General features: G+C 42.7%; 1 protein-coding gene across 1 annotated transcript in view; it reads left to right on the plus strand.

Annotated features, from left to right (window-relative positions):
• The window catches only part of doc2a (double C2-like domains, alpha), a gene marked incomplete at both ends in the record, with an annotated part of 65,967 nt that overhangs the window by 33,717 nt on the left and 13,838 nt on the right, over positions 1 to 18,412 (plus strand). The window contains 2 exons of the mRNA XM_080775052.1: positions 2,228 to 2,354; positions 2,547 to 2,606. Coding sequence (XP_080631178.1) covers positions 2,228 to 2,354; positions 2,547 to 2,606 — 187 coding nt within the window. The remainder of the gene's footprint in view (positions 1 to 2,227; positions 2,355 to 2,546; positions 2,607 to 18,412) is intronic.

Consider the following 18,412-nt stretch of genomic DNA (forward strand, 5'->3'; position numbering starts at 1 on the left):
AGCTATAGCAGATCTAAAATCACTGTGAGGCGTTGTAGATCAGCTACACAATGGTTGGCTCTTTCTTATATTTTAAACTTTGACCAATGTTTACCAGTTTTTATATTATAGTTTGTTGATTACTTTTGATGCAGCAATGGTATTTTTTTTAAAAGGTCTTAAATGTCCTTAATTTATCAATTCACTGCCAAAATCATGTGGGGACCCATATGGGGGTCCCGACCCACAAGTAGTAGATATACTATAACCAGGGGGGCACACAACAGGTGCGCCAGTGTGCATGCGTCACTACAATGATTCCTGCGCGATAGATCAAAGGCATGCCAGGCGCATTTGCCCACCAACAGCTGAGACAGTTATGTAGAGAAATCTGACAGGCATTCAAAAGGAACTCAAATGTGATGTTAACGTCCTGTAAGTAGACATAGACATAAAACTAGTGTTGACTAATCATTACACGTGGCTCTTATTTTTAAGTCAGTGCACAGGAAGTCCGTTTCAGTTGTAAACAAGCTACTATGACACTTTCCCTAAGTTACATATTATTTACAATATGAAAACCATGCATCTTAAACAACACTGGGATTACTTAAACATGGAACCTGCAGCAGTAGGTGAGTAATTACTTTCATCTGTGTTGGACGTTTGTTGTGGTTTCAGTGGTTGAGCTGCTAACAAACGTCCTCCTGCTGCTTAACGACTAGCCTACAAATACACTGTCTGTGAGCATCTTTATCTTTTGCATCTGCCCGTGTGTTCAGTGCATAACATTGTGGCAGAGTTGAAACGTCCGTACCCCTCCCCCCCACCCGCCGTGTGCACCAACTTGCATGTACAGGTGCTCCTTTGAGAACTAGCCCAAAATAATTATGTACAGCCCTGACTATAACCTTTTTGAACAACCTTGAAAGTGTCTTAGTGTCTTGAAATTTTTAAATTACGAAAAGGTTTGAGAACTAGCCTACTAGAAGGCATTTCTAGAATCAGCCAGCCTCATATATATATATATACGTTTCACCGTGAGCTCAAAACTCGACAAGCTCACAGCGGGTCGTGCACGATTGCTGGTCTTTGGGTGGTTAAAGTCAAATTCCTCGGTTTCGCTCATTCCTTCACACTTTTTTACATCATTTTATATTCCCAGGACATGCCATCTAAAGTGAAATAACTTGGGTTTCATTAATTTGCTTCAGTCTTGTATCATGTATTATTCCTGTCACCCTCCCATTTGATCGTGACTCATGCGTTCCCTAGTTGATCAACTAAATATTCCTGTTCTTATCTCCAGCTGCATGCCATGCATCCCCACTGTGCTGCACAGGAAGCCTATGTTTTCATTAGTGTAGTTTGCTGTAGGCTATTGTTCTAGGTCCGAGAACTTTTATGCCAGCTAAGATAAACCTGTTTAACCAGTTTTTTGTTAACCTTCTTGTTCATTGAGTTTAATGGACGTTGCATCAAGAACAGAACTTTCTAGCATAAACCCATGAATTACAAGTGTACAAATGGCTTCCCACATGAAAGAAGAACAAATACATGAAGAATTCAAGACAGAATCCATCTCCCAGCTAGCCTGGCTCCAGCCCTGAATCGCTAGCCACGACCATTAAGAAAATATGTTCTGACGATTCAGGTCTAGAGTCTCTCCCTACGACCGTGTCAGTCTCGATCGAAAATCCGATCGTAGCAGCTGATTGGCCGTCAGCCCCGTCACTCAACAGCGTCAGACAACAAACATGGCTGCCCCCACTGCGGTAACTCACGACCGTATCAATCTGGCTATTAAATCGACGTATGATAAATAGTTTCTTTACAGACACGAGATGTTTTATAAACATCATCATCCAACATATTTTACCGCTTTTGTTTACATACTAGTAGCGCTCGTTGGCTGTGTTTGTCTGGTTAGCAAACGGGTTAGCCATAGCCACATGATTGACAACAACGTCATCTGCTTCCCTACTATTCTGATTGGTTGAACCAATCACCGAAGACTGCCGCTTTGAAGACACTCATCCCATAAACTGCTGCCGTGGGGAGGGCTTTCAGTCTGAATAATGAAGTGGAACGAAATTAAAATTCATAGTGTCAGGCTATCTCCCAGTGGATTCCTCGTGGCAGTGCAACAATTAATCTTTGTTCCTGCCCCCCCCCCCTCCCTCAAACTTCAGTTTATATGCATTTACTGTACTGTGTTTGACTCTCGCTCTCTCTCTCCCCCCGGTAGGTTGTCAGTATGTGATGAGGATAAGTTGACTCATAATGAGTTCATCGGGGAATCCCGGGTTGCACTGAAGCGCTTAAAGTCAGACCAGACTAAATACTTCCACACCTGCCTGGAGCACCCGCCACCGGTATACCTATAGTAACACACACACACACACACACACACACACACACACATGTACATATACACACACACACACACTCTTGTTTTGTGTGCGAATCCAACGGCCTTTGAACATCACACAAAACGTCACAACAGAGTTGACTCGTTCTCCCACTGCTCTCTTATCCTCCTCTCTTCATGTCTCTCGCTCTTCCAGCTCCCGTCCCCAACGGCCACAGGCGTAGCCCTGCGAGGAATATCATGCTACTTACGAGAGGTATGACACACACGGTGGTGGAGCGTAATTAAGTGCATTTACTTTAAATGCTGTAGATAAGAACGTTGTTGTGGTATTTGTCCTATTTCCAGTTTCCAATACTTATTACTTCACTATACATTTCAGATCTAAATATTGTACTTGTACGTTACCATTCAGCTCTATATACTATACAAATAGCCGATCTTGAAAATAGCAGATCTACGACACATTGTGAGCTTGTAGATCTGCTATGTATAGGCCCCGCCCGTCACACTTTTCAAATCCGGAAGAAGGGGTGAAAAGGGAGTATGCGCTGGGTGAGCAACTCCATACAAGTGAATGGGAGGGGATTTCCGGTGCCGTCTCTCTAAGGTCTATACTTGACCCTGTCTTTTTTACCCCCCTTGACATTGAGTCTCTTCACCGAACAACAGCCACAAAGAATCAGAATCGACGTTCTTGTCACATCAGAAAGTGGGTCACATGCAGCGCATCACGAGGCTGAGCCTATGTAGATCGGCTTACTTTTGCAGAACATTCACATATTTTGAGACATGCACGGAATAGGGCACGCTGCAGGGTTTGTGTGGTTAATACTGCCAATGTAAACCATAGAAACACAAGTATGTAGGAGTCTGGTAAATGCTTCCGTTTGTTTGTATATTTTCAACTTTTTTGGAGTGGGCGGATGATAGGTTAGAGTCACTGTATATTATTAACACTCTTCTCACTGAAATTAGACACCTGAAGCTGTTGGTTTCATAACGTTGCTGTCGGGTGGAAACCGCGTACTGTATGTCCAAAAATCCTTCCTTTTTTATTCCAAAAATTATAATGAATTAAGGTGGCGAAAATAACCGATCTACGAGCTTGAAGATCTGCCATCTTCGCTACTTTTGTGTGACACTGTATGATGAAGTAGTAGGACATTCATTTATGAGGGAAAAAATATATATAATGTCAAAATGTGGAGATACGAGGTTTCCGCCTGACAGCATCCGTGTAGGCGAACTCTTCAGTGTGAATGCAGAGAGGAAATACATGTCTGTTTTAAAGGAAAGGAGAGAGAGAGCAGCAGGTTAGACCTACACCTACAGCATATCAGTAGCAGGAACAATGAATGATGGCATTTGGCTTGCAATCATTTGGTGCAGAGTGAACAGAAGTACAGTTGCAACTCAGCTATTCTGCGGGGAAAATAATGGGTTCAAAAGTGTTTCAACTGGTCAGAAAAATGTGATATCAGCAAATAAGTAAGTAGCCTTGCCGAGCCATGAGGCCCATAGGGCAGGAGCCTATCTCCTGTTTCTGTAGCGTGAGGCAGCTTGATGTACTAGTACACCCCCTGGACATGACGCTAGTATGTCGCAGGGACCCAATCCAACCCTTGATGCCGAGTGTCAAGCAGGGAGGCATTGGGTTGCATTTTTACAGTCTTTGGTATGACCCGGCCGGGGATTGAACCCCAACCTCCCAGTCTCAGGGCAGACACTCTAACCACAAGGCCACTGAGATGTGATATTACTAAGATATTATGTTCTTGAGGTAATTGTTTATCCGCCAAAATCACGAAGGCTAATTTCACCTTTTGGATGTACACAAATAAGTCGGTGTGTCCAAAAACGCAGTTACTGCACTTTGTATTCTACACAGTAGAGGGTTTAGAGGGGTTAAACAGTCTTCTTTCAAATATCACTCAGCAGAACATCGTCAGGTCAGTGTCTTTTCTTCTACGTCTGCATTTCCAGGTGAAGGACATGGATACGGAAGCGTTGCGATAAGATCTCGACACCCTGGGGGATTTTCTTTTTGGTCGATGGTATCAAAAGTACCGTTGGGGAGACAGAGGGGCTTTTATGTACAGTATAAAGGAAGACCAGGGCGAATTGGCAGCACCTGAAAGTAACATGCCCTGATGAGTGACAGCTGTGTGGAACACAGAGAGAGAAAGGGGGGCTCGTCAGCGTTTAGATTGAGTGACAGATGGCGAGGAGACGGCTCTAGCTGTCTTTGTGGTGGCTTTACCTGACCGAGGAGTCTGGAGGTGGGATGGGGGAACGACGGATATCCAGACCAGAAGGTGATGAAAGAGTCTGTAAAAAAGTAAAGGACAGCTGAGTTAGCCATATCAAGCATTCTTATTCTGGGCATGTCATCATTGACAAACTGTCTGGGAAAGTAGCAGTGGTAGCCAATAGTGCAAGCTCACAGCATGTTGCATCACAAGGGTTGAAGGTGCATTAATTAAGGCATATTTCCTCGACAGTGAGCTATGCCATTTTTTTAATCAATGAAATCATTATGTTTTGTGTCAAATCATTGGTGTATTTATTAAGTAGGCATGTAATAAGCCGGGTAATCAACAGTGAGGCATTCTTTATTGAGTAATCAACCCTTTCAGGGTGATTCAAGGGGCTTGATTGGGCGTTTATTTAGGGCAGTGGTTCTCAAACTTTTTTTAAAGTCAGAGGACCCCCATAACTCTGAGAGTGTACAGTCATAACTGTCTCGCAGTTTTAAGACCAAATCGTAGAATTTGGAAATGGAAAGTATTATTATTACTGCATTTCCTATGTGTTATGCCTGATAGCATTCAATTAGATGCAAGTTTGTAACATGTCTAAGTTGTCAAAAGATCATGTCTTAAGAATCCACAAGCAGCCACAAGGGTCCATTCTTAGCAGCAGAGGTTAGTTCCTTATTCACTTGTGACAGACTCTTCTACATAAATTAAAATGCACAAAGTACATTTTATAAATAGTGCACCAGGGCTGCTCAATTATGACTTCCCTATTATTTTGCTGCATTATTTGTTGCTATTATGCAACAGGATTTGAAGGACTATGTAACCTTTTCAACAAACAAAGGTTACATGCCCGGCGGTGCACGGGACGGAAACTATGAACTTGAACATATGAACCTATGGTCAAGAAGCGAGTGCTCTACTGACTGTGAGCTACCCAGACGTATTAAAAAAGAAAGGAGGACAGAAAGACACAAAGAACGAACCAACAAACATGTAAGCAGCATCTGTGTGTCAAGTAGGAACTATTGCAGTTTCACAATTTCTCTAGCATGGGTAGACGGGTGACAATGTTACGTGGGTGAGCCACACCAAAAAGGCCTTGAATAATGCTCAGAACGGCATTTTTTACCCAAATTGATATTGATGATTTGTAACAAAACCTGTGACAATGGAAACTGAAATAGCCTTGAAACCCACTTAAACCCTTTATACTTTGTAGAACAGGGTCCTTCAGGGCTCTGTAGTTCAACCCCTCCCCCTTTCCCCCTCTACACCATATCTCTTCGGCAAAAATAGCTGATCTGCAAGCTCACACCACGTCGATGGTGAGCTTGTAGGTCGGCTATTTTGGCACATGACTTCCATGTGGTTAAAGATAGGGTGCTTTTTTGTGTGTCTATGAGGACATGACAGCACTTCATTAAACCCCCCGGAGGCTGAAACCTTGAGAGTGAATAGTGTGTTGTTGCCTCACTGTCCACTGTATCTATGGGATTCGGTACCGCATCAAGATCGTAAGATCCTTGAATTGAACATTGTTAAAAATATAAAAGCAGTCACGGTAACCTACAGATGTTTGTTGGTCCGACGGTCTGTAAAATGATGATTGATGGGTTATAAGTTATAACCGTGTAAACCAGGTTGTTTTTGTCAGCATGTACTGAACTTACATGGAAGCTTGTTCCTTATTGTGAGCGCGTCTCTGCATGTTAAATTCAAGGCGGGCTGGCAAAAAACACCTTTTCAAAACGTTGTTTGAACACTTTCATTAATTTTTCCAGACTGTTGGAACTACAGGCATAATTATGCAGGCTACAGCAACTGCCTTTAAAATTTTCATACCTGTAATATGTATGATGTTCAGCAGAGAAATAATTGGACATTTGCGCCACCAGATCTTGCCGAGTGCTGACGCTGGACCCACTTGGGTTTTAACCGAATGTATGCCAAGAACGTGGAATTCCATTTTATTCTCCACCACCCGCCTGTGCCAGAACGTAAAAATCTGTCTTTCTTTAATGTAATTGAATCCGGTAATTAAAAATATATATTTTTCTTTTACTCGCATGTATAGACAGCCTACACACGGATCCGACGTGTTTTGTCCTTTTTCTGCTCAAGTGGAAACCAGGTATACTTAATGAACTGTTGGCCTTTCTGTACACTTCTTTTTAATCTTCCTCCTAGGAAGGGGGGGGGGGGGGCATGGCACCCCACCATAATAGACTTCAAGGTCACAAAACATTTCTCCCCATGCAGCTCAAATGGCTCAGGCCATCTTGAGGCATTAAGGCCTTGGAATTGTCCCCTTGGTGGCATTTATCCTCCTGGCTTTGTGACAGTCCCAGCAGCCACACTGAGCCTGTGACAAATTATGGCTTTGGTCAGATTAAGTGAAAATAGGTGAGATTCTTAACCTGCTACATTTGGAAACATTATGACCCTCAGTCCACCACATTTCAAAGACATATACTGTACTTTTGACTCCACTACATATCTAGGAAGGAATAAATTATGAATTGCAGTAACCACTAAACTGGCTATTGTTCAAATTTACTATTTACTTTTGAATTTGTATTTCTGAATAGAAGCATTTTTTAAAGCATGTACTTTTCTCTTGTAATGGGAGCAGCTTCACCTTGTAAACATTTGGCCAGGAGTACAGACTACTTACTATACTACCAGTAAGACGCCTGAGTGAGGTCGCTACACAAATAACACCACTAATAACTTTGGGGCGGGCCCGTATAGAGTTTAAATGGACGGGTATCAGTCAAAAGAGAGACATCGAAGAGTAAGGAATGTCAGAACAGGTCAGGTTTGAAGCTAAGGGTTTGAAGTTTGAGGTCAGATGTAGAGTTGCTGGCCAATATTGATGACATCAGGGATCTCCATATATGGTCATGCTTGGGGGTGATGGACTGACAGGAAATGCACAAATTTCTATTAAATGCGACCTGCAGTCGCAACAAGTACTGGGATTGAGTAGTTGTCCACCACTAATTGTGTTACAGCTGTTATGTTTTATTGTTACGGTTTATACGAGGGTGGACATGGTGTTTTGGATGAAATTCGTATCAGGGCACAGCAGGCCGCACGGTGTCAGTCACACAAACTCATAAACTATAAATATGACAAATGAGGGTCCCAGGGTCACGTAAAATGGGATTTAAATAATTAATTAGCGCTCCCCAAAAGGCCACCTCCTCTGTTGGAGGACAATCAGCCAGGTGCTCGAGCAGCGGTGCTCAATGGCGTCTGTACGCACGCTTGACTCTAAAGCACTCGTCTGGTAGCTGAAGACTCTTCATATAGTTGCTGTTGGGCAGAAACCTTGTATCTCCATATTGTAACTTTGAGTTTTTCGTAAATGAACACCCTGCTTGATCATACTACAGCATTATTTAATTTGAATCCTGAAAAGTGACAGTTCTGAACATATGAGGGTTTCCACCTGACAGACCATAACGACGCATTCATAAAAGCCCCATTCTAAAACGTTGATGTCCTCACAAGTATACTGTGTATAGTAATACAATGTGTGTGTGCATGCGCCCGTGCGTGCATGTTCACTGATTGAACGATGGCCATCTGGGGCTTAATTATGCCAAATATGAATATGAAAGAAGCCAAGCGGAGGGTGCTTCAGACAGCCATTTGCATTTCTGGATGGCCTAACCCCCGAACCCTGTGGGCGAGGATATGTATTCTTGCTCATTATCGGGGGCAACAAGGCAGCACTGTGAGTTTTCCGCACGGACAGTAGGATTACGTTCTGCTGGCAGCAAACCCTTCCTCGCCGCTTTATTTATGCATATGGGCCGACACATGACAAGAAAATTAGGTTTGTGGGAGGTTAGTTAAGGCTTCGTATTGGCTCGGGGGTTCATCTCAGAGCAGCAAAGGAAAGCAAATAAACTAAAGAGAAAAAAGCTGTTAGTGAAGAATCTCATCTTCGCCTCATCCATCTTGCTAGAAGAGTGTGGAAGGGAATGCGGTAACTTCTAAAACTGATAAAAGCTGTCAATTCATTGTGGCGCCTAATGTTAAATGTTAATACAATATTCATTCAGTGTGTGATTGTGTGCCAGTCTGACTGAGGCTATATAGCCTACTCTTTTTCTCTGTCCGCTGCATGTGTGCTCATGCTCCACATCGCTGCGTAGGAGAAAAACGTTCTGTTTAAAGTGTGATCATTTAAGCGGACCTAGGATCAGGTTAGTGTTGCAGCGACACGAAAAGGCTGTGTTACGTGTGATGATTATGCTGATTTAGGATCAGCAGCGCAAGACCTACCACATAATTCAAGCCCCGTGCTGCATGGTTTTGCCTTGCGCTGATTTGAATGAAAACACAGCGTGCAACAGCGTGCAACAGCGTGCAATTATACTTTATATCACGATCAAGGATCCCGACAACAGTGTTGACCTCAATGAGGTCAGGTGAAAGCAAACTAGCAAAGCTCAAATCAAATGAATATAAGAAGGATTAAAGCAACCATGACAACTCTCCTGTGTATCCCATTCCCTACACGTGGATAAAGAAGAGAGCCAAGTAGGAGCCGTTTATAAGTGCATCGAGTGTCGCGGCTTGTTAATATTCCATTCAGCCAAGACCGGTAGGCTACATGCATCTGCTTCTGCTAATACTCTGATGATTGTGTGTAAAAAATAAATTATCCGTTAATTAATCGGTTAATTTTGCGCTTTAATCATACAATTTTAATGAAAGAAAATCACGTACCCTACCTTTAAAATTGAAGCATGTGCCTATGTATGAGCAAGAACACTTTTCAAGAGAATAGTCTGTAGGAATGTAAGTGTGCCTTCATGCTACGATCTGAAATGTGACTTGTGGGAGAGATGCAGGCTGTTGACATTGTGATGTCACACATAATGTCTGGTATTGCCGACAGCGGGTGCACGGCTTGTGACAGACTACAAATTCCTGTAGTAATTTGTTTGCCTGGCAATTTTTGCCTAGACTCATAGATAACCATGTCTTTCCTCCTTCCATATCAGACGGGGCATTTGCCGTAAGGGCCAATCTGGGAATCAAACGGTTCAAAGATTTATACATTAATAAAGGTTTTGGCTCGTTCCAAGAGATTTCAATTTTGTTCGATCTCCCCAGACAAAACTTCTATCGCTATCTACAAATCCGGAGTTTTGTGCGTAACAGGTTTCCCCAATTCCCTGACAAACCCGAAAAAAGCCCCATAGATAACTTTCTAGCTCAGGTACCGGTGAGAAAACGTATAATTTCATATTTTTATAACCTAATGCAGTCCCTATCCTCTGTATCTACGAATAGTGTGAAGGAGCGCTGGGTGGAGGATTTGGAGATGGAAATCTCAGACGATCTTTGGCAGGATATCCTCAGTCGTGTTCACACTTCATCAGCTTGTGCCAGACATGGCCTAGTCCAGTGTAAAGTCGTTCACCGAACCCACTGGACGAAAGCTAAGCTGTTTAAATATACGATAACATTGATCCTAACTGTGAAAAATGCCATCAGACACCGGCAACTCACGCACACATGTTTTGGACATGCTCGTCTCTGAGCACATATTGGACTGAAATCTTTGAGACACTTACAGTATTAACTGGGACACTTATAGTGCCTAACGCCATTACAGCCTTGTTTGGCATTTCTCAACTCCCTCTGTCTAGAGCCCATGCAGACCTTATAGCCTTTGTAACACCACTGGCAAGACGCCTAATTCTTATGAGATGGAAATCACCCACCCCGCCCTCCCATACACAATGGCTGAGAGATATTTTTAATAATCTGCAGCTAGAAAGGATTAGATACATATTGAGGGGCTCTGTCGCAAAATTCCACACAGTATGGGACCCTTTCTTTGCCTTTGCAGAGGGAATCACTTTTCCGGTCATCCCTGAATGACTCCCCCTCCTACCGGCCCAAGTGCTTAAAATATAAACTACATTAATCGGACGTCAAGTGGTGAGGTTACGGTGTGACCAAAATGGCATGGGGTGTGTGTGTGTATGAATCGGCTTCCCGATGTCTCCTCCTTTTCCTCGCTCCCACCGTGATGGGCTACGTTATGTTATGTTATGTTACGTCATGTTATGTTGAAGAAAAAACCCCAATAAATATAAATATTTTAAAAAAAATGCCTAGACCGACAGGAGTCTTCTGAGAAACGTTTATATTATCTGCGTCTGATCACAGTCATATCAAGGTATAAAGCCTCAAGTCTCACAGATAACTGTAAAACATAGATTTTTAATAGATGAGCCATCACACATAAAGCCGCATTGGCAGCATAAAGCCAATATGCTATAAGAATATTCTTTAGATAGCATGCTGTCTAGACAGATGAAAGGCTTTATGTTTACCTGGTATCCTAGTTTCTTTGAAGCACTATTCTTATTTCTTGTCTTCTCTACGTGACTACCCTGCTATGTTGTTGTTTAAGGTTTCATGGCATAACTCTGATCTTTCACTCTGAAGTCGCTTTGGATAAGAGTGTCAACTAAAATTGTACGTACTGTCAGGGCTGTAATTTAATGACAGTGAAATTAGCAGATCTACAAGCGTTACGTGTTGCGAACTTGTAGATCAGCTATTTCTATTATTTCTATACATGTTTAAGATTGTGGTGGCCCGCTGGATATCGTCTCTGTCGGGTGGAAACCTCATATGTCCAAAATGCTTACTTTTCAGGATTCAAATTGGGCATTTCCGAAAAAAACACAAAAAGTTTAAAAACGGCGATAAGAGGTTTCTGCTCGGACAGCAACGATAGGCTACTATAGGCTCCTTACTGCCATGTGTGCCTAAGGTGTGTGTCATCTGTGTGGCATGACACAACAGTTGCACTTACTGTACATTAACACCACAGTCCACATGGATATCAAGCTCAAACAACTGAATACATTGTAATACCTCATGTAGGCTGTATAGTAGCCTACAGTATGCGTAGCCAGACAATATCACTGCAGTGGATATTAGTCTGGCCTTCTCAGTGTTAGGATTTTTTCCAAGGGGCAGTTACAAAAAGATTCAAACAGACTTTTTGGTTAGACCATTGGTTAGACCTACAGTACAACCAATCAGAGCAGCAAACTTGTCTCTTGCAATGTACGTCACAGGTGATAAACCCGCTCTATATTTGCATACTGGGCCCTGGTTGGTTATAACCTGGTTCCAGACTATAATCTGGTTGGTTCCTCGCTACTGCGGAGGGACGGAATCCTCCCACAATTGAGCAATGCCAGACCTAATCTGCCTGGGGAAATCTTCTGGCTACGCGAGGCTAGATGTAAGCATAAGTGAAACACTTGCTAGGCATTTTAGCCTGACGCACCTCCGACGGTGCCATGGTGCTGGCTGCAGGGTCATCAGTCAGGAGCCACCCTTCAGCATGTTTGGCTCCTTTTATCCCGGAACATCTCTGGGTGACGGAGCAGCGACATGGACGTCTCCCTGCCGGCCCCTGCAGCCAGCTGAAGGATCCTGGTGGAAAAAGTACAAAAATATTTTACTTAAGTAGAAGTACTGATTCTCTACTTGAAAATTACTTAAGTAAAAGTACAAAGTACCCATTAAGAAAGTTACTTAAGTAAAAGTATAAAAGTACCTCAAATTAAATGTAATTAAGTACAAAAAGTACCCAGTGTAAAAATGTACTTAAGTATAAAAGTAAAAATTACAAAGTACAAGTAAAAAGTACAAGTAAAAAGTACAAGTAAAAAGTACAACATGCTTTTCAAAATGCCTACAAAGAAATGAAGTCCAAAAGTGGCTTTATTTCAACACTCGTCTCGAAACTGGCCATTCATTATCAATGGCATTTAATGTTTGTGTTGGGATAAACACTAGAAACTGGCCATTCATTATCAATGGCATTTAATGTTTGTGTTGGGATAAACACTAGAAACTGGCCATTCATTATCAATGGCATTTAATGTTTGTTTTGGGATAAACACTAGAAACTGGCCATTCATTATCAATGGCATTTAATGTTTGTGTTGGGATAAACACTAGAAACTGGCCACTCATTATCAAGGACAATGTTTGTGTTTACAAAAATTACAAACATTACAAACAACTCAGGGTGCAAGCAAGCTCACACAAAAATATATTTCAGATTGGGGTCCACAGTAATTTAGGGGAGAATGGGGAGAGCCATTGCAATTTGCAAAACAGACATTATAATTGCGTGAATTCACGCATTATAATTAGCCCTTCACTAATTAAGCCCCACCCACTCCACTTTGCAGGGCAAACTGTCTCCCATTGAGATGCATGTAAATGATTTCTCCATAAAAATAATCGATCATTTCAGTAGAAAGAGCTTGAAAATGTCTTCTAAATAGAGTAAAAAAAGCCTACAGTAGGCTATAGGCCTATGCACAAATGTGGATTACATTATTGGGGGATAAAGTTGAAACCAATATCAACTTTAACGACCATCCCGTTCGACAGACGTTTACATGCAATGCACGGTAAGACTATGCCTACAGTGTCAGTGATTATTATTGCAATCACCTGGATGGGTGAGTCGTGTAACGTTCCTGACGTTAAGCTGTGTATGTGTGTATGTGAACTGCAATAACCAGCAGATGCAGCGCACGTCACACACACACACACACAGCGCGGCTCGCTGTTATTTATTCACCGCACCAGAGAGAGACAAAGAGAGAGAAAGAGAGAGAGAGAGAGACGGGCGCTTCATGTCCAGCTTTTTCACCGCACCGCACCACCAGGCTTCTGTGTGAATGTGAACGAATGAGTGAGGCGATGACTTTATAAACTTTATGCGGAAAATGCGGAGATTGTGGAATCAAGTGAGTCCCGCATATTTCGTGGGGCTGTGTAACGAGTAACGAAAGGTGTCCAATTTTAATGTAGCGGATTAAAAGTACGATTTTTTACTTGTAAATGTAACGAAGTAAAAGTAAAAAGTACAGAAAAATAAAAATAGTAAATAAAAGTACAAATTCTCAAAACGTGTACTTAAGTACAGTAACGAAGTAATTGTACTTCGTTATTTTCCACCACTTTGTACCCACAATCTGTCCCCTTGTTTTATTCCTTCAGTATTTGTGGAATGAGTCCCTGCATGGCAGGGACGTCCATCTCTCAGAGTCAAGCGTGGGCCTGACAGCATACCACATCATATCAGGGTGATGGAATAGCAGCAGGAATGGTTTTAAATATAAAAAGACAGTTTAGGTTTTAGGACATACAGTACATGGTTTTTACCCGACCACGAATGAGCATGAATCGATGCAGCTTCTTTAGTTTGATGAATGATTCCATGGCCGACATGAAATAATTACCTCCCAGTCTAATTGGAAGGTCAGAGAATAATGTAAAAATTACAGCCTCCAATTCATGGAGGAATAACATTTAGTTAATGGCTGCTTCCAATGCTGAGGGGGGGAAATTATAATAAATTGGAGTTGCTCCAAGGCTGATGCACATAATACAGATTCATACAAACAATTACTGTAAGATGCCACTGCGAGGCTGATTAGAGCCAATGAACATTTCTGAACATACTGCAAGTAACAGATATTCAATGTGATGTCGTCGTAGTGGTTGGAGCTGGGCAATTAACCGAAAATACCATCTAAAGTTCTAAACTGATATTTTGAATCAATAGGCTAACCGACGTAATCTTGCTCATGCAGGTTAATGGTAAATGGAGAAGCAGGTTTGTATTTTATCTACTATAGGGCTTTCATGATTCTGAACCCATTCCAACCATTAGTTTTGCACAAAAACACTCCTTGGGCTAAATTTGGCCATATCCACTTGCCCAAATGTGCTGACCATTTTTAGCCAAAGGAGTGTTTTTCGTGCAAAACAAATGCTTGGATTCAGGATGGATTCAGAATCATGAAAACCCCCTAGTTTGACACATCACATGCTACTTAAAGTATAATGAAATGTAGAACATTTCTCCTGATAGAGGGTATGCATAACGTGAAAGGCAGGATCGAGTGACAAAGTGAATTTAATGTTGTTTAAAGTAATTTAATGCAATCAAATAGGACTTTTCTGTTTGGATGTATGGGCCAGAAATTAGTTTTTTGCTACTCACTAGGCAGTCCCGCATAACTTCCGGGTATGATGATGTGGCCCGTGCATACCTCCTATTGTTTGTTAATGGTACCCCAACTTTCAGCAGCTGTAAAACAAGATCCCCTAGGGTGGCGGAATATAAATTAATGTGGGATATGTTAATAGTAGACACCTTTACAAACACATTGGTGAAGACATTTCTTGGTAAGAGATGTATTCCCAGATTTGACATTACCTGACTAATGGGGCGAGACACAACATGCTGCACATAGGACCAGAAGGAAGTAGATATTCACTGTGTGTGTGTGTGTGTGTGTGTGTGTGTGTGTGTGTGTGTGTGTGTGTGTGTGTGTGTGTGTGTGTGTGTGTGTGTGTGTGTGTGTGTGTGTGTGTGGGCTCCCAGTCAAGTGATATCAGGTGATTCATTTCAGTAACACAAAGTGGTGCAGTCGTTTCCCCTGCAGTCCCATTGTGACCTGACATTTCATAAGCCTCCACTTGACGCTTCATCCTGTTTCATGTGATATCTCCGTTGTTGTTTGACCCGGTCTGAACTCAGCAGTATATATATATGCTGTTTTCTTTTAGCCTGGTGTGAGTTAATTTAGCCACCCACTAAACCACCAGCGCAATACAGTACAATTATTATAATGGAGCTGTGGTTAGGCAGGAAACTAACAAGAGCCAGATAAAAGGAAGGTAGAGAGAGAGAGTTATGCCTAAACTATGCTTAGAAGTACAACACAAATAAGCAATTCACAAGCTCGCAACTTGCCACATCTACTATAGCTTGAGCTTATACATGTTTGGTGTACCATACGCCGTTGCGACACTGTCGTACAATGAACTATAAATCAGGATTTGGTTTGGAGAGATTGAAAGAGAGAGACAGAAAGAGACAGAGACGGACACGGTCACTCAGGCTCCAGACAATTGGCGGTTCCCAGGGGACGGATGGTAAACTTATTTAGAGATTCATCCTCACGTAATACTTGGTAACACACCTGCTGAGTTAGGAAATGAAAAAGACCCAGTTCAGTCTGTTTGTTGTCTTGACAGGCAGTCTGCAGTTAAACCATAAGGTGAATCTCCCGTTCTAAAACCTTGGAATACTTGAGAATGCAGCTGCATATTGTCATCACCTTCTTCTCACACCCGAATAATTTTCCACCAAAAGAAGAGAACTGGTTCCGTTCTTTTTTTTTTATGATGGTTTATATCACATCTGCATCTCTTAACCTGAATAGTGACACGCCCACTTTGGTTCCCACATCAGGGCAAGAAGTAGTCTTTTTTGGTTCCAGTTCCAAACCAACTTTTAGGGATCTGAACCAAATTATTTGGTTCAAAATTAGGCAGGAAAAACATACAGAACTGGTTCAACCCCGGTGGAAAAGGGGCCAGAGAGTTAACAAATATCCAAATGGACCGTTATGGCTCTGTACAAATGGAACCAAGTGAACTCTTAAGAGTTCCATATGTACACTCTCTAAATTAACACTGCATCTACACATTTCTGTGACGATCGGAGTCCCAGAGATAAAAAAATAAATAAAAGGTATGAAAAGGGGGTCTGTGGCCTAATGAAGATTGAGATTCACAGCTTTAGACCAATGCACCATCTTGATCCATATATTGCTAGGGCACTCCGTGTCTTCATTGTTCATCATCTCAGTTTCAGTAGGGCTTTATTTGCCGTCAGAGCAGGTAAGCCGAGTTGAGTGGGAATCAGCAGGCATCCATCCCCTGCTGCTCCACTCGCCTTGCTCACCGAGACATTGTATGTTGCTGCAATCATTTGATCTCAGAGGCCAAATGATGCACAATGCTCTCTGTTGACACAACCGTGAGTAGTAGACTACTCTCTATAACAGTGGAACCGCATGGGGTGGGGGAGGGGTGCTCTTTGAGAACCACTGCTCTATATAACCGCATTTTGAAACGATACAAATGATGCATTTTTATAGTGCTTTTCCAAGTGCTCAAAGCGCTTTACAATGGTTCATTCATTCATACATTGGGAGGTGAAGCGGGGAACAGTGGACGCCGGCGTCCACACTTCACACACCAATGGTGGGTCCGCGAGCTAATAAGTGTCCATTTAAGCAATATTACACGAGAGGGTGTGGGTTAACGTGATTATTGCCACGACAGTGATGCGGTCAGGAACGAGACGGAGTCGAGTTCCGCAAGCATCACTGAAGTGGCAATAATCACGTTAACCCACACCCTCGAGTGTAATATTGCAATTCTACCACAGTTACCCTTAAAACTATTAAAATCGCTGAAAGAATATATTTTTTTAATGACAGATGTAGTCACTACGACCACAACCTTCCCAAGAAACTAGCTAGCCTAGCCACCGAGTTTGCTAGCACTCTGGGAGAACATAGCAGCTGAATTCTTTGTTTTGATTAGGTGGTGAACAGTGCTGGTTTAACACACGGCTAGAAGGCTGTTTCAACCAATCAGATTGCTTCCTCGAAACGACCTGTGGTAGAATTGGGGGTCCTTGACACTGTACTAGAGCGAGGATAAAGTATATCCATTCATCTCCTGATCTAGTCAATACACGTGTTACGCGTAAACAACAAGTCAAAAACAGTGCGTGACACCAAAAGTGACCTATTGAATCCTGTTCCTATTAGAATCATTACGCAATCACCACAGAGTGCAAAGCACAATGGGTCACTGATGGCGGTGTAACAACTTCCAAGCTGAGCCGGGACAAGAGCGAGCGAACAGCAGAATGGGCCAAACCATTTTGGGATTTACACCCCCCCCCCCCCCCCCCCCACTAATTTGGAGGGGACAACTGTCCCCTCCATCCCCCACCCAGTTGCGCCCCTGAATGTAGGCCCAAGGACAATTCGACATGTGGACAGGAGGACCCGGGATTCGAACCGCCGACCCAGGGATCATTGGACGACCTGCTCTACCTCCTGAGCCACAGCCTAGAATAATGCAATTCCCCTGAAGACAAACCATTTCACTGTGAATGCAATTACTCACTAATCACTAATGTTCACACTTGGAACATTATTTCAAGTTCACCCAAATGTTCACCCAAAGTAACGTCTCTTTGTGTTACTTACTTAATTTATACACAACCCCTGTGAGCCAGTTGTGCCAGATGTTTTGGCTGTAAGACCAAACAAGACCATGCAAACAAGGCCCTATGAACCAGATGTTTGGGCTCATTGGGACATCTCCCTGGCAGTGAGCCATCTCCTGAAAGGCTCCCTATAGCGACTCACAGCTTTGATTGGTTGACTGGCTGGGGGACACTGTGTATCGCTCACGGAGATGAGAAATTGTTTTCACCATCAGCTGATGTACCAAGTATAAATGCCAAGACCCGTGAGCCTCGAGCAACAGCTGGCCAAACCAGTGCTTCTCAAACGGTACGCCGTGGCACAAGTCCAATTTGGTGACGAACACACAGTGCAATAGTAGCAATATATACTGTACTGAATAAATGATGCAAAAACTAGTGAATTATTTACTAAGTTTGCTGATCATTCCCCACCATCTGAAAGACCTGTTTCGTTGAAGAGAGAGCTCTAGAGAGACTGTGTACCAATTTACGTGATAAAATCTGTAGGTGTACTGTCCAAAAAATGGTTTTGCACAAAGCGGCCTCCTGGTGGCGCTATAAGAGGCCAATGTGAAAACCTTGGGGCGGAGGTTCAGCTGTGGCATTCAGGGAGTGTGTGTGCGCAGAGTATGGCTGTGA

The sequence above is a fragment of the Protomyctophum bolini genome (assembly GCF_963924005.1).
Source record: "Protomyctophum bolini genome assembly, chromosome: 11".
NCBI classification, from domain to species: domain Eukaryota; kingdom Metazoa; phylum Chordata; class Actinopteri; order Myctophiformes; family Myctophidae; genus Protomyctophum; species Protomyctophum bolini.